General features: G+C 35.5%; 3 protein-coding genes across 3 annotated transcripts; 1 reads left to right on the forward strand and 2 right to left on the reverse strand.

The window, feature by feature from the left end:
- Window positions 1–4,793: 4,793 nt before the first annotated feature.
- Window positions 4,794–6,859, reverse strand: LOC122289352 (zinc finger BED domain-containing protein RICESLEEPER 1-like). The gene is made up of 2 exons (XM_043096330.1): window positions 5,341–6,859; window positions 4,794–5,293 (listed from the first exon to the last, which is right to left on the reverse strand). The coding sequence occupies exons 1-2, from the start codon at window positions 6,857–6,859 to the stop codon at window positions 4,794–4,796; spliced, it is 2,019 nt and encodes a 672-aa protein (XP_042952264.1).
- Window positions 6,860–11,692: 4,833 nt separating this feature from the next.
- Window positions 11,693–14,591, reverse strand: LOC122288859 (cinnamoyl-CoA reductase-like SNL6). Its single transcript, XM_043095667.1, has 5 exons — window positions 14,258–14,591; window positions 13,996–14,150; window positions 12,865–13,056; window positions 12,329–12,672; window positions 11,693–12,103 (listed from the first exon to the last, which is right to left on the reverse strand). The coding sequence occupies exons 1-5, from the start codon at window positions 14,391–14,393 to the stop codon at window positions 12,004–12,006; spliced, it is 927 nt and encodes a 308-aa protein (XP_042951601.1). The 5' UTR covers window positions 14,394–14,591; the 3' UTR covers window positions 11,693–12,003.
- Window positions 14,592–19,424: 4,833 nt separating this feature from the next.
- On the forward strand, window positions 19,425–23,238 carry LOC122288943. The gene is made up of 4 exons (XM_043095781.1): window positions 19,425–19,801; window positions 20,201–20,336; window positions 22,686–22,771; window positions 22,933–23,238. Exons 1-4 carry the CDS (start codon window positions 19,538–19,540, stop codon window positions 23,059–23,061), a joined length of 615 nt encoding a protein of 204 aa, XP_042951715.1. The 5' UTR covers window positions 19,425–19,537; the 3' UTR covers window positions 23,062–23,238.
- Window positions 23,239–23,657: the final 419 nt, after the last annotated feature.

The following is a 23,657-nucleotide window of genomic DNA, read 5'->3' on the forward strand; positions in this document are numbered from 1 at the left end:
GAAAACAAACAGGCTGGAAACGTTATTTTCCTTTCTCATAAATATTCTTTTACGGCAACAATAAGACAAGTGGAGTTCAATCACCCAGACGGATTTAACCGAGAGTTAACGGAAAATTATTAAAATTACTGTAACTCCGTTAAAACAATAAATTCCGTTTGATAGACACTTTTTATATATAGAAGATATATATATATATATATATATAACTATAAAGATATATATAATCTTTAATAATGTATTTCACCATGGTTGTTGCCTTCAAAGCAAACACAGAGCTATCCTCACGAGATTATAGAGCCTTGTAGCTGACAAAGGTAAATTAACATAGATTATGGGATTTTCTAAGCAAAGATAAAAATTGATCTACAAAGGTAAAAGTTGACCTAAACACAACACATTATATGCTTTATTTTCCAATTGATTAGTGCTTCCTGATTTGTGAGTATTTCATACATTTACAAAACCTTTTTATCTCTTCCACTATGAGTGGTAAAAATTTTGAATTTGGTCCAACTACATAACCAAATAGAGAAAACCTTAGGACCAGTCGGGCTTATAACCCCAAAAAAACAGCCCCCAATAGTGGATTGCCACGTACACTGCACACCCAACTTTCTGTGTGACCGCACTACACACAATCTCTCAACTATTCACTCCCCCTCCCCTCTCGCACGAAACGCCCTCTTATTCCTCTGAAATTTAGGGTCACCAAAAGTCCAAGATGTTGAAGAAGATGACCCAGAAGTGATCTTCCCTTTCTTGAGCTTCAACTCCCTGTTGTTGCCCATCTGAGTTTCTTTTCGTCTTTCTACTTTCTTTCCACCTATTTTTTTTCTTCCAGTAATTTATTTTGTATTTCTGCATGTAAAAGGGTAATTGGTGACTATTTTTTTTTTTGGTATAAAAAAACTGAGATTGCAGAAAATATTTTCTTCAAAACGGAGTTTGCTTACTTCGATTTTTCTTCATATTTTCTGTGTTCGGCAACTGGAGGTAGGCAACATCTTGATCTTGGGCAGTAGTGCAAAGAGACGGGGTTGATGGTAATTGACGAAGATGAAAAGAGGGGAAGAGTTCCCTTGGGGTTGCTATGGCTGAGTCAAAGGGTTTCCCCTCAGTCTCAACTCTGCCCTGGTAGACAAGATGAGTAGTTGGAAAAGTTTTGAGAGGTAATTTTCAGCTTGAGAAACCCTAACTTCGTAGTTATTTTTTCTGGGATGTATCTATGTCGGCTTCCAAGAACATTTTGTAAATGGGATGAACTAGGGATTCGAAGATTTTTCAATGGAATGGTTCACAATCGTCATCAGTTTGATGCTCTGATTTTTTGTTCAAAACAAAAGGTGATTCAAATTGGTTTGCATGTTTGGATTTGTGATTTGATTTGCTTTTGTAAAAATCCAACTTCATAGAATGTTGATTTGAGTTGATTTGAGGCATTGACAGTGGTATCAGGGATTGAGGCATCAATCTGGGGTAGAGACGAGGAGAATGATAGTGTAGAATCGCAGATTGATGGAGGAATGGTGGTCCGTGGGTGAGGTGTGACGTGATTGTGTGTGGGTGCATCTACTCTCTATTTTGTGTGATGTCTAACGTGACAACTGATAATAGGAGGGCTACTTTTCTAGGAAAACCAGTCGGACCGTTCAGAAGCATTTCTGAACCAAATATGGCCTCATTACGCTCAAGGGAGAGGTTGCTCGTCTGTGATGTGGAGGGCAAGAAAGGTCGGTCATCTTTATTTGTTCTTTTGAAGTGGCAAGCCCAGCGCCTGCCACACTGGTTTTAGCTAGCGAGTTAGTTATTCCAAAAGGGACTAGTGAGAGAGTTCCTGCCAGCTTCATCCGTACGATTTGGTGTGTTCTCAAGGCCGCCGAGCGATTATGGTTGTGCCCACGGCTGGGGGGCTCTATGCCATGCACACACCATAGTGCACTAATTACTTTCTTTTTTCTCTTTCCATTTTGTTTTAGACAAATCCTGCCATTCAAATTGTTCACCCGAGTATGGATCCGAGTACCTAACTATACCTAAACTTAAGTATGTGATGCTGCCCGGATACCCACCTGGGTTAACCCGGACTAGTACTTAGAAGAATCTAAGTTTTTGAAACCTAGAACCCAAGTACTCGAGTTGTACGCGAAAATCCAAATACCTGTATTTACAATCGTTGGGCATAAGTTATTTTTCTTTAAAAAAAATGGGTGGCCAGTACCAAGTTTTAATCCCAGTATCTACCTCATGTACCAACACTCGCCCTTGGATATGGATGGGTGGGTAATTCAATTATCAACCCGAATAACTGCCTCTGAAACTAGCTTTCCTAGTTGTAGAGAGGGTGGAAAAAAAAATAGCCCAAATGAATAGTGCTAGTTTTCACGCATTTTGATCTTCGATTCTTCATGGGTTGCAACTCCAATATTCGAGTCGTCGTGATGGATCCTAATCAATTAGCATTTAAAAAAAAAAAAAACTCTAGCATAAAGTGAGAGATATAAATATACAAACATGTCTTATAATATTTATTTATAATCATTTGAGCGAGTTTTTAAATGTTATAAGATTCACCTTATATATCCTCCTTCTCTCTAAAAGAAAAAAGGAGTAAACCATCCGGGGGCGGAGCCGTAGCTCCCCCTCCCTCCAAAAATCCCTTTGTTTGTCTTCTGTTAGTTTCCGCTCATCAATAAGCGTCGGTTAGTGGTGATCATGGTGGCTTGAAAGTCCTCACTACATGGTCAAGGACATCGGAGCCGTCTAACTTTTTTTCTTTCATTCGGACGTGATGAAGGCTTTTTATACGATGGAGGTGGAGGGCTTTGACGTCGTTGGGACACAAAGGGAGCCTTCTACCAGTTTTACGTCGTTGGAGCTTTTCTACTATTTTTACTTCATTTGAACGTGATGAAGACGTCTTTACACGATGGTGTGGAGGGCTCGGAGTCGGTGTTTGGCTGTGAACGCGTTTCAATTCAAAGAGGGACCATCATGGATATCCACATAGCTGGGCGTGGTGGTAAAGGGGAGGGTCTCAGTGTGAGTAGAGCCATGGTTTTATGAGCTCAGCAGCTACGGTATGCATGTAGTTTAAGGGTGTTACTGCGGGGCTTCAAGTGGCTCTGTTTTATTCATGGAAAACAGAGGTGTTTTTCGGGAGGCACGTTGGATTGCATGGGATTTTTAAGGAGCTTTCTGGGGTGAAGCCATGCGGTACTCATGGTGGAGATCCTCGTGGAAGGTGTTTGCTATTTTTCAGTGTTTATTTGTTTAGTTTTTCTGTTTTATGTTCTGTGTTTAGGGTTGCAAACGAACCGAATCGAGTCGAATTCGAACAGGGGGTCAAGAGCTCGTTTAGCATATATATCTACTCGAACTCGACTCGAGCTCGAAAAAGATTGAGAATTTCTGATCAAGCTCGACTCGTCTAGTGAAAATTCTGATCGAACTCGACTCGAACTCGAGTACAAAAAATACTTGAGTTGATACGAGCTCGAGTAGCTCGACTCGAGCTCGATTTAAATCAGACCCACAATTTTTTATTTTTTATTTTTGTTGGCTGAAATAAAAATGAGATTATTTCTCCTAATGAACTTTAACTAGAATTATGATAATATATATTAAATTGAGTTCTTAATGGTTATTAGACATAAATCAATGATTCATCACTTACCACAATATAATTAAAACTTACAAATAGGTAAAATAATAATTCCAACATATAAGATATCGTATCACAATAAATTACAATTTAAAATGGTAGATCACTAATTACAATTACAAAATCTAGCAAACTTACAAAAATAATAAATTATAATTTCAAATGATAAATCACTAATTACAGTTACAATTTCCAGCAAATTTACTAAAAGAATAAACTAAGTAGCTTCAAAAGCTTACAAACTTACAAATAATGCCCATTACAAATATAACACAATTCAATGACTTAGTTCTTAGTAGCTTTAGAGCTTGACAAATAATAATAAACAAAAAATTATTACAAATAAATTAGTAGATTGATAGAACAATATCAAAGCCTCCATGGCACACATTCAGAAATCTGACTAAAAATTAGACGAAATATTAAAAAACAAGCCCACTTACCTTTGTTTACAAATCTCTATCAAATAATAAATTCCATTTCTTTGATCACCAAGTACAAAAAGAAACACTACAAAATACCTTCTTATAATTATCCATATTTCTCCATTCAATACAATTATACTTTTACAAAAAACTAGGGCTGCAATTCAAGTAAGTCAGATATTCAATTAATGAAATCACCTAGATCCAAGCTTCCAAAAAATCCCAAATTCCCAACCTTGTCTAGTTGGACAGTTTCAAGCCTCCAACCTCCAATGAGTCAATAAGTTTGATCCACAAAAATAATTACAACTTTTGTCTTAAATAACATGTTCTATCATTGTTCCTTGTAGTATTTCTACTAGATCAATTCACAAAAAGAAAAAGAGATTAAAAACTAGCCAAATGCCAATCACCATCAACTTATAATGCAAAACACACACGATATAATTAGCAACATGATATAACAAAATAACAATTCAAAAATAAATAGCATTATACTAAAAGGCAAAAATATACAACTTGTCACTTGATTCCCCATCAAGGCAGTAAAATCTCCTCATAAGTTGGTTCTTCTCTCTAAAAAATGAAAGAAAAAATTAGTTAAGACAAGTTCTCAATAATTTAAGACAAGTTATAGATGGCAATAAAAAATTATTAAATAAAATTATACTTACATTCGATGATTTTTTCAAACCATGAAGTACCTAAACCCAGTCAGCCCCAAATAATAACATTTCTACTGTTTCAACAGACATTGATGCGCGATAAGGATCAATTACTCTACCACCAGCACTAAATGTAGATTCTGAAGCCACTGTAGTAATTGGAATTGACAAAATATCACGTGCCATCTTAGATAAAATGCGGTATTTTAGATCATTAACCTTCCACCACTCCAAGGCATCAAAATGTAAATCTGAATCCTCACTACAAATATAGACACATTCCTCTAAATAAACATCCAAATCAGATTTCACTGGACGAATGGTATCATTCTTTCTAACGAATGATTCAAATATAGACTTGCCACTCATCACATTCTTCCCCACAACATTGATAGAGCCACTACAAGAAGAACCTATGTCTCGAGCATTTTCATGTCCACTCGACTCCACATTAGCTAAATTATAATCTTCAGCATACTCATCATACAGCTCATATAAGATTCTCAAGATGGTGTCTATGTTTTTAGTGGCTTCGGGTTCTGAATAAATTATTGGAAAATAAAATTGAACCAGCATCATCTTGAACCTTGGATCCAAAACAGCAGCCACTGCCATAAGCAAATTACATTCCCCCAATATTTATCAAATTTTGTATTCATCTTCACAACCATTGCTCGTATGTAATCATTTAGGTCAAGAGACTTCTTGTTCAACACCTCTTTTATTCTCCATACCTCAGGAAGGAATAAGTTAGTAGTTGGATACTCAGTTCCTGAGATAATGTTTGTAACCTCATTAAAAACTGCCAAAATTTGACAGACATTTTCCACTTTGGTCCAATCCTCAACACTTGGAACATAATTAAAGCCTTGATCTCTATCTCCATATCTCGGAAAGACTTCCCTAAACTCTAAGGCTACAGCTAGCATTAGATAAGTGCTATTCCATCTGGTAGGAACATCCAAAAAAAGTTTCTTGCTTGGTAATTGCAATTGTTTTGCAATATCACTAAACTGCTTGATACGAGCTTCTGATGCAACCAAGTACTTCACCCCTTCTCGAACACAGTCGACAATTTCACCAATCTCACTTAGTCCATCTTTGACCAATAAATTTGTTATATGTGCGCAACAACGCACATGAAAAAGCTGCCCCCCGATAGATAACTTCTTTTTCAAACTGAAAACATCTTTGAGAACCCTTAAAGCTACATCATTATATCTAGCATTGTCCACTGTTATTGTAGATACTTTGTTCTCAATTCCCCAATCAATGAAACACTTTTGAAGAGCATCAGCAATAATAACCCTGTTGTGTGGTGGTGGGACATTACAAAAATTTAAGACTCTTTTTTGTAAATGCCAATTAGGATCAACAAAATGACAGGTAATAACCATATATGAGATCTTTTGACCTGAAGTCCACATGTCGGTTGTTATACTGACTTTATTCACACCTCTCAATATTGTCTTCAACTTCTTTTTCTCAATCTCATAAGTGGATTGACAATCATTTCTAGCTGTAGTACGACTTATTTTTTGCCAATAAGGAGTATTAGCTCTCATAAATTTATTAAACACCACATGTTCCATCATGGAAAAAGGATACTCGTGATAAAGTATCATGTGAGAAGCTAGTTCTCTTACCTTTTTCATATCATACGAGAAATTTTTTACAAGATTCACACATTCAGAACTCTTCATGTCAATAATCAAAACCTTTTGTCTCTTAGAAGCAGCTATGTGTGGAAGACAACTAGTCAAGTGCCTATGAAAGTGAGTTGTAGAACCTGATGAAGAAATAGACAAGAGATCTTTGCAAAAGTTACACTCAGCCTTCTTGACACCATTCTTCTCCACTATTTTAAAATCTTTCCAAACTGCAGAAGTTTTCTTCCTAGGCTTCCTTTGGTATGCATATTTTTGGGGATCTATAGGGGCACTTGGGTTTTCTTCTCCACCAATAATACCATCAACTTCATTATTCCCATCATTACTATCACACTCTATAGCATTAAATTCTTCTATACCAGTAATACCATCAACTTCAATCTCTACCAGTGGACTTGCAGATGAGCATTCAACAGTTGGTACTTGTTCAGACATGTCTAAACAAAAAATTTTATGCAAGTAGTGGCAATGTTAGACACAAATATTGCAGATTAATATTTTTTTAAGAAGAAAATGTAGCTACAAATAGCTAGAGTAAAAAAATAAAAATAAAAGATGTCTTCGCTCAACAAGGCGCTCGAGCGCAGTGTCGAGCGTGTGTCGAGCGTTCAACTCTGCCTGAGTTCGCTCGACACTGAGCTCGAGCGAACTCAGGCAGAGTTGAACGCTCGACAAGCGCTCGACACTTCGCTCGAGCGAACTCAAGCAGAGTTGAACGCTCGACACGCGCTCGACACTACGCTCAAGCAAACTCAGGCAGAGTTGAACGCTCGACACTGCGCTCGAGTGAACTCAGACAGAGTTGAACGCTCGACACGCGCTCGACACTGCGCTCGAGCGAACTCAGATAGAATGTGTCGGTAGACCTTCGCTTGACACTTCGCTCGAGTCAATGTTCCAGATCTCCCCCCCCCAACTTCACAACAGCAGAAGCAAATCCAAATGTTTTATCATTATGGAAAAGGTAAAGCTATAAGAATTATCAAATACCAACTTAAGAATCTTAAAACAAAATGGAAATTTGTTAACTTAAGAAAGCAAATCCACAAGAAAGCAAATCCATTCTCAAACCTGTGAAGTATGCAGCTCAGTAGCCCCCATAAGAAAGCTCTACTTCTTCAAAGCCCAACAGCCACCATCAGAAAAGCTCTACCTCTAAGACGATTTGGCTCTTGGCTTTGGCTCCGGTTGATGATGAAAAGAATAAGAAGAAGATCACTCAATCTACAAAAGAAGATGAATCCGCTGCTTCAAAACCCTCTGCTTTTGTTTTCCTTAGATATATTTCACTGGAAATCAGATTAATGAGGAAGAAATATAAAGGGAAAAGAGGAAATCCAAACAGAGCATCCTACATGTGAGCTTCATCTTAAAACAGAGCACTATCACACAGAGATGTTTGTGTAACTGTGTTAGCTTCGGCCTTCATCTTAAAACAGAGCAGTACCTCTTACCAATACAAAAACTACCGAAGAAACAGAGGAACTGGAACTGGAACCGTGCTTGCTTGATGAGCTGAGGAACTGGAGTTTGGAACCGTGCAAGTTTGGAACATTTCAAGTCTGTAGATGGCACGCTTTCTCGCTTTGCAGTCTGACTTTTGAGAGGCTCGACGGCTATCCATCTTCTCAAGCCGTAAACGTCCCACCAAGGAACTGTTGGGGAATAGCGCCGTGCAAATAACCAAAATTCAAAATAAGGGAAATAAACAAACTAAACCCGCTAGGTGCTAAACAGTCTAAAAGGAAAAGGAAAAATATTCTAATATATTTGAAATTGTACTATTTTATTTTTCTATAGAGTCATGAATTATAAACTAAAATGTAATTAAAATTTTTATTTTTGTCAAGTACTTTTTTATTATTTTTAATCACTAAGAAAAAAATTAAAAAATTAAAAAATTTCACTACTAGTCACTACTAATAATGAAATAAATAAAAATGCATATGGCATCAAGAATGCCTAATACATTAAAGTCATTTAAAAAATTCCATAATAAAGCTATTAATTTAATATTAAAGTATTCAATTATCCTTAATATAATATTAAATATAGCCAAATAATCAAAATATGATTAGTTAAGAAAGTGTCACAATCAATTAGAGTTGTTTATTTTTATAAACATTTAATTACAATAATACATTATTATTGTAAAATACTAAAACATGTTACTTATACATAAACTTAAACTAACAACATATATTATTTTATATATATATATATATATTACTTAACATATATATAAAGTATAAAAAATAATATATGTATAAGTATAAAATATATATAATAAAAGAATACATGTAAGTATATATGTAAATATATATTAATATATATATATGTATAAATATTACGAGTACTGTGACGAGCTCAAAACGAGTTGAATCGAGTTTATACGAATATTGTTCACGAGCCTAAACCGAATCGAGTCGAGATTATACGAGTTTTGCTCGTTTAATATTCGAGCCAATATTAATGTTCACGAACAACTCATTTATTAAATGAACCGAGTCCGAGTCGAATTTATACGAATCGATCTCGAATTGTTCACGAGCGGCTCTGTTCATTTGCGGCCCTATCTGTGTTCATTTGTAGGCCTTTTTCTTTCGTTTAGATTTGTATTTGCTAGTACTGTTTTGCATTTTATTTCATAGCACTGAAAATAAGGCCCTCGACAGCAGTGGGTAGAGGGGAAGAGTACCATCCACCGCGGCGTCCAGGGTGGCTTAGCTTGCTGTCGCAGGTTTTCAGCGGGAGGTGAAAACGTAGTGGTGCTGCTCAGAAGCTTGCTGCACGTAGCTACTCAAAACGGAGCTGCTCAGAAGCTTGTTGTACGTAGCTTGTACGTAGTTACTCAGAAGCTTGCTGTACGTAGCTGCTGTACTTTGCTGCGCAAAACGGTTGACAGTGAAGCAAAATGTTTTTTGCTTAGAGAATGGGCAGATGCGTTGTCGGGGCATACGGGTGTGATGTGCTATAGTGCCGTAGTCATACGTACAGTGTAGCGGCTGGAAAATTGAAAAATTGATGAAAAGCCCACGTTGTGGGGGCCATTAGTGTTTTTACCCGAGTGAGGTAATGAGCTGCTTGATCGGACACAATCTGGGATAAGAATTGATTGAGAGTGGCGGGCGATGTTATGGCTGGTGATCGTATGATCGGTCTCTATAGTAGAGGTTGTTTGTCCATGCGTGAGCTGGGTGCTCGTGTCATTCAGGGCTCATGCAGTCGATGCCTGCGGTAGGTGTGATGTCGGGGTTCAGGCTGGTGCTTGGGGTTTTGTTTTATGTTTTATTTTGCATTGTAGTTTGATATTAAGTTATTAATATCATAGAATAAACTATTGGACTTGGGGTCCATAGTATCAGCGTGTTGTACTCCATCTTCCTGGGAGGATGGAGGGGGTCTTTCCTCTCTGTTAATACAAAGCGCTATCTTCTCTCGCTTAGGAGAGGTTCAGAGGTTAAGACAATGTCTGTTACTATGTGTGCGGGAATGCTTCAGAGCAGATGCGTAAGTTGGCTTATAGTCTGATTTTTTCTGTATTGATAAGTCACACTTGTAACTTCGATTTATTGAATAAATTCAATGATCTACTTTCAAAAAAAAAAAAAAGATTCACTTTATATATGAATCTCTCTTCCACACTAGATTCTATAGAGAATAGAGTTTCCATTATAATATTGGTTGTAGAAGTTTGGGTATACGGGCAATGTTTGTGGGTTGTGGTGTTTACTGTTGAGCCATAATTTTTAATTATTAAGAAGCTTGGGGATTAAAGTTGTGGAGATAAATAAAAACTTAAAATTTTAAAAAAAAATTACTAAAATCCAATTCTAGAATCGATACCAACTGTTATTAGTTAGTTTGACTCAATTTGTTTTTAATCAACAAGAAGAAACGATACTTACAATCGTGAATATGTAAGTCCAACACAATCACTTTACAAAAAGAAATAAGTATAGGAGCTATATGAAAAAAAAAAAAAAATTTAATAATAAACCTCATTTTTTTTTAAAAAGACTGTACAATACTTATATACTTTACAACTGTACGTAGTATTACTAACTAATTTGCCCATAAAAAGCTAGCTAATACTAACTAATTTGTTTAGTGATCAATTCTAAGTTTAAGCAAATGTGGGTTCAAGAGACAAACTCATAAACCAAAATATTTTTTTATCCACAAAACTACTACGTGAGTGTCTAGTTCCATCAAGCAATCAATTTCCAAATGAGAGGGATATGTCATGTGTTAACCTCATGAAATCCTGCGAGCACTCGTTTGGATATTTAGAATATTTTAAAATTTTATAAATAATAATAAAATTGTTTGAATTAAAATATTTTATTAAATTTTAAGAAATATGAGAAAAATTTTTGAATAAAAATATTATAAAGTTAAAAATATTATTTAAATATAATTTTTTAATGTTGTTTTTGTTTTGAAATTGGGAAAAGATGTATCTCTTTTTTTGATTTGTTTAAAAGTTTAGAGAAATTGTATTGAGTTTTGTACTTAGATAATAATTATATAATGATTAATAAAAAAGTTGAATAATTAAAATTGAAAAGTATTTTATGTTTAAATAAAATTTAAAAAAAAAATTGAGAATATATGAGAACGTGTCATGTTTGCCAAGCCTAACTATAAGTTTCATAAACCAAAAACAAAAAACAAGTGGCTCAACTTATTCGATTTATACAAGAACAATGCTACAAATCATCTACTATTCATATCACACACTCCACACTTATAGTTTTTCATAGGATGTGGGAGTATTTTTCAAATAGTATATGGATGTTTTTCATAAGGTGTAGGGTGTAGATGGTGAATAGTGACTGATGAGAAGAATTATTTTTTATAGAAAGTGATTGGTTTAATTAAATGGTGTGCGCTTGCCAAGCCATGGGAGTGTGGATGGTGAATAGTGACTGATGAGAAGAATTATTATTTATAGAATGTGATTGGTTCAATTAAATGGTATGCGTTTGCCAAGGGGTGTGGATGGTAAATAGTAACTGATGAGAATAATTATTCTTTATAGAAAGTGATTGGTTCAATTAAATAGTGTGCGCTTGCCAAGCCATAGGAGTGTGGATGGTAAATAGTGACTGATGAAAAAAATTATTCTTTATAAAAAGTGATTGGTTCGATTAAATGGCGTGCGCTTACCAAGCCATGGATCTAGCACATAGAATGGACTTTTAGATCATCATATATATATATATATATATACCAAGCTACTTTGTTCAAAGTTGGAATCACATATGTGTAACATTTATCCTGATATTATATATGACTTCGAACCAATAAAATAAAGGTACCATTTATCTTGATATTTATTGTCCCTAATATATAGTTACAAAATTGACATGACATTAATATTCTACGGGAATTTTGTAAATGTAATTGGGGACGACCGACAAATTCAAAATGAAGAACCTAAACAACCAACAATTAATTAATATTCAACCCAAATGTATGAAAATGCTTGCTTCAATTTGGTCGAGAAGAGGAATATCCAATGAAGCTTATGATTTGATGATCCCCATAATCTTAAGGTAGAACTACTGCATGCATCAGTCCACCAGCTGGGATCTACACTCAAAATCCACCATCAGCTGGTTCAACTTCTTGTTGCTTATTCTCTGTTGGATGATCCTCATAACTTGTTCATGGCTGTTAAAAAACAACAAACCATGTTGTCATGTTAGAGGACAACATGGTAATTTGATCGTCCTTAGAATGTGTAAGGCTGCAATTTATTTGGAAAAAATATAGGGTTTATTTGAAAAAAAAAAATTATTTTTCTTTTACCGATTTCACTTTTTTAAATTAATTGTATGAATCTTACCCATTTTAAACTTATATCTAACATGAATCCACGGAAATTACGTGACATACCCTTGAGGTAGCGCAGGAGGAGTAGTAGGATATGCTAACATCTGCACGAGCTTAAGGCCATCTTCATGCCGGTTAATGACATGGTTGAAGCATAAATACCGACCGTGGGACGAGATGTTTTCAAAGACACAAATGTGGGCATCCACCAAAAAATCAAGATCAACGGTCACGAACACCCCGTCTTCATACATCTCAGCCGCACCTTTCAAATACGGGTGAGTGATGGACAAATCAGGACCGCCCATCAGCAACCCAGCATTGAGGGATACCATATTCACTCCTCTGTCCATTGCCAAGGCCCATGCTGTCTTCTCCGCCACCGTTTTTGACAGTCCGTGCCACAACTGTTCATGGTTTTTTTTTTGTTTTTAAATTTTAATAATCAATAATTAATTATAATTTGATAAGCAATTTATATCTACTAATTGTCTGGAAGGTTTTTTTTTTTTTTTTTTTTGGAGAAAATAAATCCATCTATTTGAAATTTGTTAAAAGATGAGAAAAAAAAAAATCTAAATAAATCGAATTTGACATACCTTGAATTTACGACACAAATTGACGTCACTCCAATGTCTCTCGTCTAGATCAGATGCCATGGATTTACGATCGTCTCTCCAAACGACTGCCGTCGCGGAGGACGTGAAAATCACTTTCTCAATCGATTCCGTCTGTGCACAAGCTTCCAGCACATTGTGTGCTGCCCTTACCTCCACTTCCACCATATGTTCCTGCACCCCCAAAAAATAATGGATTTTAGATGCAAGAATTTTTTTCCTATCTTTTTTTTTTCTCAAGTTTTCACACTTTTGAGACGGGCAGCATTTGGTTATCAAGCCTAACTCAATTCAGCTCAATTCAACTCAACTCATCATTATAATTTTTTCAACTTCCAATACAAAATATAATAAATAATTTAAAATTTTCAAATTCTAATTTAACTTTATCAAATTCTAAAATAATAATAATATTAAAAAATAATATTTTAAACTTTTATATCAATTCATTTCAACTCAATCCACTATCTAAACTGGCTTGCATGAAGGTAGAATAACTTTCAATTACATAATGTTTTTTTAATAAAAATGCAAGCAAGAATAAATTAATCACAATAATTTGATAATGTATATTTAATTATAAAATTATTTTTATTATAAAATAAATTTAATAAATCATATAAAATTATATCAATTATTCCTTATCACTTTTATAAAAATGCCAACTTGCCTTTGAAAAAGAATTTGGTGGGCTTGCTGATATGAGTCAGGTTGCCAGGTGCTGGCCGGTCTTGGGTTTTACGTACATGTTATGCTACTACATGGGCCGGCGGGATAAAATGTAAATGTACTAGCTAGATGTGACCAATATTGTTGCAAATAGATAACTTCTATGTTCATGAGATCACAGAGAAATTAGAGCATAACTCAGGCAATTGTATATGCTGCTGCAATGTTAATTAATTACTTCACGTGGGCAAAGGGTCACTCGGAATCTCAGATTATTCGAATGTCTTGAAAACAAAAAACAAACAAGAACTACGTACTAGATAGGATCTCTGCCTTCTTTTTTTTTTTTTTAAGATTTTGTTTCATGGTAAAGTTATCGATCGAATAACGAAGGGAGCTAGCAAATTGAAGAAGAAAATAATTGAGAGCTTAATAAATAATTACATCATACGCAGGTTGGTCTTGTGGCGGCTCAAACGCGTAGAACAAGCCAGAGCAGCCTTTCAAAGCATCGATTATGCTCTGATAGTCGAAAGGATCCGAACGGAAAATCTTCAGCTTCGTGTTATCACAACAAAGCCTATTCAACTGCGATTCATCTGATGAAGAATCAAACGCAAACCCAGGCCAGTATAAGAGAAAAGAATTAAATATATATCAGAAGAATTAATAGCAAAAGATATGGGGTTTGAGATAGCAAATTAACCATGGTGTTGAACCGTAGCGTGGATAGTATAGCCTCTCCGGAGAAGGCGCTGGACCAGGGTAGAGCCCAGGCGCCCTGAGGCGTTCATAACGCAAACTGTACTGTTTGACGTCTGCTGGAAAGAAGCTGGCGCCATTTTTGGCTTGAGATCAGACAGAGATAGAGAGAGAACAAAACGTCTGGGGCTTTTATAAGTGCAAAGTACTCACAAGAAAACTGAGCACATAATTGTCGTTGGGCTCGTGGACGGTCAGAGACCGGCAGAGATGTTTGTTTGGGGGGGGGGGGGGAGGGAAAGAGTGGCTGGCATTCAAAGAGCGTGGTGAGTAGATGGTTTGGCAAATGGCAAGCGTATCATGTGATATTATTCATGTAATTATTAGAAGAAGAAGAAAAGTGCTGTTTGAGAGAGAGAGAGAGAGAGAGAGAGAGAGAGATCAATCTAGTAATTAGGTGCACGAGCGATGAAATGTTGTTTGGTGGGAACGTGTGTTTCCAGATGACCAGCTACGCAGCCACACATTGGCACACCTACTCATATAATTACCGCTAGAAGAACGTCAGATTTTTCTGTACAAGGACGTTGATGAACTAAAACTCGTGTTACTGCGACGCCTACACGTACAATTAAATAAATATACGTGATCATTCAAATTCTATGTTCGCACCTAGTTCTTGATAACCTGAATGCACTTTGGGACACTTTGGGTATTTTAGAATTATATTAATAATAATAAAATACTCAGTAAATAATAATAAAATAATTTAAATGAAGATATAATTTTATTAAATTTTGAAAAAGAAGATAGAAAAAATCGAATTAAAATATTAAAAAATTAAAAAAATTGTTTGAATATAGGTTTTTAATATTATTTTTATTTTAAATTTTGTATTGATTTTTTTATTTTGTTATTGTGTAAAAGTTATTATGAGATTAAAGAAATTTTAAATTTATTTTATATATATTTAATATGTTTAAGTGATATTTAAGAATAAAATTATGAAAAATTAATTTTAAAAAGTCTCATCCCGTCACTCAAACGTACCCTAATCAGACAGTGATCGATCATTTTCTATACTTATCGTAATATTCCAAGATTTCTATTGGCCAATGGTCAATTCCTGAGAGTTAAAATATAAAAGTTCTCATTTTTTTCAGTCAACGTTTAGGGATATGATGACGATCCTCGTATTTTCCTCGTGAGAGATGGAAGAGAATTAGGACAAGTCATGTGATAAAAGAAACAAAATTTAAAAAGACGATTAATGACATTTTCTTTCTCTTACGTTATATTGACGTACAATATACATGCTTATAATATTTTGATGGCCACAAATATATTCATCCGAAATTGTCGCGCAGTTGTCTAGACATACGGGGCAGATGCATGAACGTATGCATGTTCATTTCCTCGTACCACCGGTCCACCAGGCGCCAGTCCCGTGATATTGGCCCAGGCTAGCTGTAATTTATATTGTCGTGCAACTCCATCGAACCACTCATTTTGAGATCCCATTAGAAATTATTTTTCTTTCAAGTCTTTTTTTTTTTTTTTTTGGGGATAATAATAACCATGCTGTTCTATATTGAGTCTATAAAATAAGAATATCTCCGGTGCTATTTTTTTTTTTTAATGAGAAGAATTGTATTTTCAAAAAAATTTCATAAAAATAAATTTATAAATTAACATAATTTTATATGAAATATTAGATTTAATTTATTATAAAAATAATTTTATAATCTAACAAACTACATTAAGGCCTAGTTTGAAACTGAGACTTAATTGAGATCAATTCAGTTTAATCTAATTTTAAACTGAGTTTAACACCAAACACACAACTCTCAAATTACTAAATTTATCTCAACTCAAAATCTCTTTATACGTGAGACCAAAAAAATTTTCAACTCAACACATTTTTACACATGAGATTTACAACTTTTTTCAACTTCTTATAAATATTAATAAATTCATCTTAACATCCAAATACATCTAAATTCATCTTAAATGGACAGTATAAAAATTACTCTACCATCTTAACTCACTATTATTAAACTCAATTCTTCTCAACTTAGCTCAACCTTCAAACGGGGCAATTACGTCAGTTTGTGATCAGTTTATATTTTTTAATTTCTTTATAACTAAAATATTTCACTTTTTTTTTTAATAGATCCTTAATTTCCTATATTCGTGTTTTCAACGTTCCCTAATTTCAAAAGTTACAAATTTAAAAGATTGTTTTCACCAAATTGTGTCATGTTGTGTGTCAAAAAAATAGATTGTGTTGACCAAGTAATATTTAAGGATGATCTATTATTCGTCCTACGTTTCAGCTATCCATCATCGGCGCTCACAAGTCACAAAATAGTTGTGGTCGGTTTCATTACTGTTGGCGGTATTTTAATAATCAAAAGTATATAATCCATCGAGTTGGGTGATTTAGGTTTAGAGTTTTAAATCCATACGATTTATTTGAACGATCTAAACTTCGATCTAATGTCTTTTATAAATATTTTTTTTATCGGCTGCCATTAATTGAGATTTGCATAGTTATTTATTCATTTCCTCTTTGAAACGGTGGGTCCAACATAGTGAGTTTATCGAAAGCTAATAAAGAAATGACACGTCAGTTAAGCATGTAGAAATATTTTGAACCGCATCACACAATAGTAAAAGATATGAAATCCTGAAAACTCACCTAAAAAAATCCCTTTGTGACAAATGTTGTCACTGCAACTAGAAAATTCCTTGCCGCAACCTTGGGTTTTAACCAGAAAATTCATTCAACCCACTTTGGCACTATTGAAGAAACTCCAAACCAAAGTTTAAAAAATAAATAAATACTAATAAATAAAAAATAAAAAGGTGAAAATGTACAGATTGATTGAAATCTTTATGAGGCAATTCGAAGATATGAAAATGGTGGAACTCTGATATAAATGAATAGTAAAGTAAAGGGAGATGGAGATGTGACTACAATTGTAATTTTTTCTTTGCACATCTTCTTTCCCACTCTATTTGCAGTCTATCTTCATCTGCGATCTTTCTCTCTAAACTTCTTTTTCAATCTCTTGCTTGTGCTTCTATCTTCCATTAACTTTTTTCTCTTTCTGCTTCCATTAGGTTTCGTGCAAAGGAGATACAGGGGTTTGAATGAGAGAAAGAGAGAGAGGTGGGGGTGAAGTAGGAGACTCGAGAGAAGAAATGTTTCACACAGAGCGAGAGAGGGGGGGTGGGATGCAAAGAATGGGAAGGGGGAAGAAGAAATTGTTTTTCCTCTAAACTGCATCATACAATAGTTTAGATGTGAGGTATTCATGATAGGTTTTAACAGGACTCTATTATTTAGTAAAAAACGGACATAATTGTGTGAAATTTTTCTCTTATTTATCTATCTACAAATTATTGACATGCATGCCTATCACTACCATGTTAGATGTTCTTGAGTTGGAGATGGCACAGCCATATCTTAGGGTTAGGATGCCAACCTGATCATCCTCTTCGAGAGTACGGTTAGGCCCTTCGAGGTGGATCGGCTCACCACCCTTTAAAGAATGGCAGACATTCCTTGTCCAATGATCAGGAATTCTGATAAAATGATTATATAAGGTTATTCTACCCAACTTTAAAAAAATTAATGAAATGACATTAATTTGTAACTTAATTTAATATAATCATGTGGAATTATAATCCTATTACAAAGTAGTAGCGAATAGAGTGAGAGATGAGAGAGAGATGGGTGGCATAAATTACAAGTCCAGGAGATGAGAGAGAGATGGGACAACCAGACAGAATAGAGGCTGGTAGAGAGAGACCGACGTGCAATTGCAACATGAGAGATAAATAGGCCAGCGTAGAGAGAGAGAGAGAGAGAGAGAGAGAGAGAGAGAGAGAGAGAGAGATGGTGTGACACTGGTAGAGGAAATGAAGAAAGGGAGAGGAGAGACTTGGCCTATTATGACTTTAGCACTAATCTAAAACAATGTCGATTCATGTTATTAAATCAAACAATGTTGTTTATTATTATCATTTTTCTAAAACTTAGTTATAAAATGACTCCATGTAACTTATTTAAGTTAAACAATATCAAACCAGAACTGAACCGAATGATATTAGTTTTTATGATTTTGGATTGTCGGTGTAAGGAGTTTTTCCCCTTCTACCATCAGGCCTTGCCATGAGCCAACCAGGGGGCAAGAAGTAGGGCTCATGGCCCGACAGAAAGGGGTCCCTTCAGCCCACCCCAAGGGTAATATCCAAGGAAGGGATGCGCCGACCAGACAACTTCTCGAGCGACGCCTGACCTTCAAGCAGATATCGCCTATCACTATCTCCATTTTCCTTTGGATCTTTATATTTATCTTGGGATGCATAGTAGACCCTTTTTCCATTTGTCTTGCACTCTTCTAAATATTAGCATATCAACAATTAAAATTCCAGTTTAAATGCCATTGCAATGTGTAGGTAGTTGAGCTCTTTGGTTCGTTCAAAGTCATGCCTAGCTTTTACGGAATCCTCTCTAATTTCTAGACCCTAATCCAAAGGTCCTTCAAGAAGACATGAGAGGGTAGCATATAGGTTCAGTACCTGTTCGCATGGACAAGAGAGAAGTAAGGAGGAATCTTTAATTCTCTAACATAGTTTCATCAACGGGTCACAGGAATAGTCAATAGGATAAGATCAGACGGAGAACCATGCAGCATTAATGGTAGCCCAACCCAAGCCATGCGCCGCATTAATGGTGCCGCCACAAAGGCACGGAGCATTAATAAGATTGATAACAAAGAACAATGATGAGGACAAGGGTCCTATGGGAGCAAAGATGATCTATCCCCCTCAGGCACTAGTATAAATAACCACTCCCGAATACGAAGAAGTTTCTCTGGCTCTCTCTATTTTTCTTTCTGAATTTATTTACAAACATCCAAAAAGTCTTTGCTAACTTAGGAATTGGAGGCTTCTCGACCCCATGCCACTCTCCTCAAGTCTCATCTTTTTTGTATTTTATAGGCCCAACGTCGAAGATTTGAGTCGTTAAAACTTGGCTCAAAGACTTACAAAACATAACGTTAACCAATTTTTCACAGATTCTAATTTTTTTGTTTAACTTTAATTTTTTAAAACTTGATAAAACATATTTATTGAATTTGAGATCAAAGAGGAACCGCCAAACCGGGCATAATTGGAGACATAAGACGTCATAATTACTTTCCGACGCTTCGTATACCCAATACGGTCTCAGACACCCACTTCCTCTCAAACTGCAACGACGGCCCGAATTATGAAGACCGAGCCGCAAAACCCACAGGGGCTCGTGATATCCGCTACCGAAACCATACGATCATTCCTCTCCGGGGCCTCCAAAGATCCGCACCTTTCTCCGGAGCTCCAACAGATTGCCTTTGATCTAACTTCTCAATGCAATGTTCCGTACAAGTCGCTTCGAGCTCTCTGGTTCGCGTCCCAGCCCTACACCCGACCCGCTCTGATCCAACTCTTGTCCGGGTCCGAGTTCGTCTTCACCAGCCCCAAACCTAGAGAGAAGGTAATCCGATTCTCGATTAATGTTGTTTGGTTGCTACGGAATTCTACTCTGCGTTTTGGCATTAAATGGTATCACATGAGAAAAGAATTTGATTATGGTTATAGGTTCTCTTACATTTTCTCCGCAATCGAAATGGAGCGTGAGTTTTTGCTTGGTTGCTGTCTTGCTGAGAAAACTTAGAAACAAATGTTATCGAATGAACTTGTATTGTTTCCTTATTTTCAGAGTATGTCTTATAGCTGACAAACATGAGGAAATGAAAATACAATTATTTTTATATTTTAGCCTGTCAAATTTGAAAAACTGTAGTTAATTCCATTCTAGTGTGATTTTTTAGTTTAATCAAAATACTTGCTTATCGGTTTCGGTTCTTTCTTCTTCTTCTTTTTTAAATATCAGAGTGAAGAATTGAAAGCGAGGCTGAGTAGGCTTGCGGAATTAGCAGAGAGGAACGCGTATCAAGAGCTCGTTAAGGATATTACGCCGAAGAAGGATCCTGAGCCTTTCTCTTCTTACAAGGATCAATTGGGCTTCGGTAAATTTTTTTCCCCTTCTTTTTCTTTTTCTTTTTTGTAAGTAATTGAGTTTCAATAAATCATGAACATATAAAAGCTTGAAGTGGCAATTGGGAAATATTCTTTTCACTCGGTCTCTATGATCTTATGGACATTGATAAAATAAATTGCACATTTTCTGGAAGTATCGTTGTCTTTATTTAATGAAATTTTGATAATGTAGTGTGATATCTCATCCAGTTTTATGTGTAATATACTAGATAGGTAGATCAATGGAGGTGATCTTAATATCCTTTGAATTGGCGTACCCTTTTGCTTCCTCAACTGTTTAAGGATGGAATTCGGCCATATGTTGTTCTGCAATTGCTTCAAGTCTTTATTTTTAATTTTATTTTAGTATCTAAGGCAATCCATTTGAAGGGACTTGGAATGGAAATAGGATAGGTTAACTTATTGGTAAAAAAAATACGACCAGGACAGGTTGAACCTATTTTGGCCTGTTTGTGCCTTTCAGTTTTGCTAGATTCGATTAAAAAGAATCCCTTGATTTTATTTAATTTCAACGACTCGTCTATTTCTCATGTGGGCTGAATAATTCAACTCGACAAGTGAAATGAAGGTTCCAAATCCCAATCATATTCTCACAAATGGCTTCAAAAGTTATGTCCCTCCTCAGACATCAGTAAAACACCATCGCTCAAAAATGCTAGTGGGTCCAGTGACAAGACCAATTTGCGTCATTGATTCATTCAATTCAGCAACAGAGCCTTGGCCAGCCTTCCGCCTTCAATCAGAGCTTTTCACTGCAATCTGACTGGTTGTATAATCCTGATCTTGAACATCCATGACAAGAGCGGTCACCTATCTTGATCATTGCCTACCTTGCTTTGCATACAACATAGATCCGAAGTCAATCTCGTTGGATTTCATTCTCTCCCAGCCAAACCACGTGGTCCTAGATCCTTCCATGAATCTTTGCTGCAACATCATGTTCACCCAGATTGACACCACTTGCTTCACTTTGTTGGAGTGAGAAGTGATGAGATTGAGGGTGTTTTGGTGAGTGACTGGAAATAATGGAACTATGGTTTTTTGAGGAGGTGAACTTTGGGGTTACTGGAGTAGGAGGCCAGAAGGAAGTGCAGTCAGGATGCCACAGTTGAAAAGAGGGAAGGCAATTTGAGATTTTAATTAACATTAGTCAGGTCAAATGTTTGGAGCACCGAACCTTAGAACCATAGACAAAACCCAACTGCGCGTCGCCGTGTCAGTTCCAAGTGAAAATCAGCATCAGAACTTTCCTAATTGGCACTCCAAAACACCCTCTCTCTTCTTAGCTTTCTCTCTTAGAACTTGGTCAAGAACCACCATTTTCTTCTCCGATGCATGAACAGAAATATCTTGAGCAACAGTATCACCACTATTTGTTTCTATAGCCACAATTGAAGCTGTGAGCTGCTGTTCTCTGAGAATATTCATGTGTGAACAGATATCACCCAATCTGAAATTCTGAGCTGACTTCCAACCCATTTTGGGTTGGCTTGGTAACCTCAGTGGTAGCTTTGTTTTGGAAATGGTCTTTAAATTTAGATCTGATTGGGCTAGTGCATGCCTTTCCAGGCTTGTTTATTGCCAAGACTGTTTAATTGTTTTGGGTTTCTACTTGCCATAATTGTGATGAATTGAGATTGGATAATCACTTGCATAGCATTCATAAGTTGGGAAGTTTTATGGTCTATCCTGGATAAATGGAGCAAAATTGAAGGTCAATAATGTGAAAAATACTTGAAGAGCTACTTGATTTTCTGTTATCTCTATTCTCTTGACTAGGCGTTTGTTTTTTATACTTCCTGTGTACCTGAGTTGCGCCTTTTCAAGAAAAATACTTGAAGAGATTCGTGGAAAAATACGAGAAAGTTGTTAGCATTTAGCATTGTGGTACTGATCATTAACATTTGTGAATACTTGAAATTTTCCTTTGAAGGATCCCCAAGTATTCTTTTTTTTTTTTTTTTCCAAAACTTCAGAAAGCTGGAGAATTTTGTCTGGTTATTTATGCTTTTTGATTTTGACGTATCAAAAAAATTTATTCTTTGATTTTGACTCGATGCTTTCCAAAGTGACTAACCAACTTACTTGTAAAAAAAAAGTGACCAACCAACCTAAAATCCCATAGTTTGGTCAGTTTTTGTTTCTTACAGTTGAATGACGCCATCTGATTTTGCACTTTCTGTTTCCAATTTCCCTTTTATTCACTTTCATTATGGTTTGCATTTTTCTTTATTTATGATTATAGATCTTTTGTATTGTATGATTTACATATTCATTTGGGCGCTCTGGAGATTTTGAGTCGTAATGATCTTCTACAGGTTTACATGTTGTGCTTACAATGTTTACCGGCTATTTGGTTGGATATGCTGCATTCAGAGCGCTATTTAACCAGAGTCCTGTCATGGTAACTTCTGAAAAACTATCCCTTTTCTATATCTCCCGGCACTTTTAGTTATTATTCCTTCTTCATTTTTTATAATTAATTATTACTTAAAGAATTATCTTCTGTTTGATTTCACAGTACTAAAATCAACAATACGAATCCTTCTTTTTTTTGTTTTGCAGAATGCTGCTGGAGGCATCCTTGGTTTGGTTGGTGGCATGCTTGTAGAAACACTTCTTTTCATAATCAGAGCTTCCAATGAAGATCGAAGACCTACATCTTCTGCTTCGGAACTAAAGAAGAATCAATAGACTTGATCTTAATGTTAAGAGATTGGCCTTTTTGTCTATTCCTTAGTCTGTTCAGTCTTGAGATCTTATGTCAATATTGTTGAACCAGTTCGCCTACACATTGTCTGGGTATGTAGCCTTTAATGGCAAGATTTTGTCAAGGTTTATAAATAGCATTTCCCAAAAGCATTGTACTCACTTAACGAGAGAAATTTTCCTTTCACTTCCTCTTTAAGGAAAATAATGATGGTAGGTAATAGAAGAAATTAAAATAGGCACGTTTTGAGATTGACATTACTAAAAGATGGATTAAGAGAGCTAGTTGGTGAAAGAAGATGAGATTGTCGAATGAAATTATTACACTAAATTAATTCAAAGTCAGTCCTTTCTTGTCTTTTTTAGTCATGGAGATTACATTTACAACATGATCAACTCTCTTCAGAATATGATACTGTTTAAATAAGATAGACCTTACCTATTTAAATTCATCATAAAGAAATTTCATTTAATTTTCTATTTAATGAAATAGAATTCGTCACACCTGTTAATTTGATGCACACCTGTTAATAGTTTTATCCATTTAATTTGATGCAATTAGTTTACTTATAAAAAAAATC

Source organism: Carya illinoinensis, chromosome 12, assembly GCF_018687715.1.
Source record: "Carya illinoinensis cultivar Pawnee chromosome 12, C.illinoinensisPawnee_v1, whole genome shotgun sequence".
NCBI classification, from domain to species: domain Eukaryota; kingdom Viridiplantae; phylum Streptophyta; class Magnoliopsida; order Fagales; family Juglandaceae; genus Carya; species Carya illinoinensis.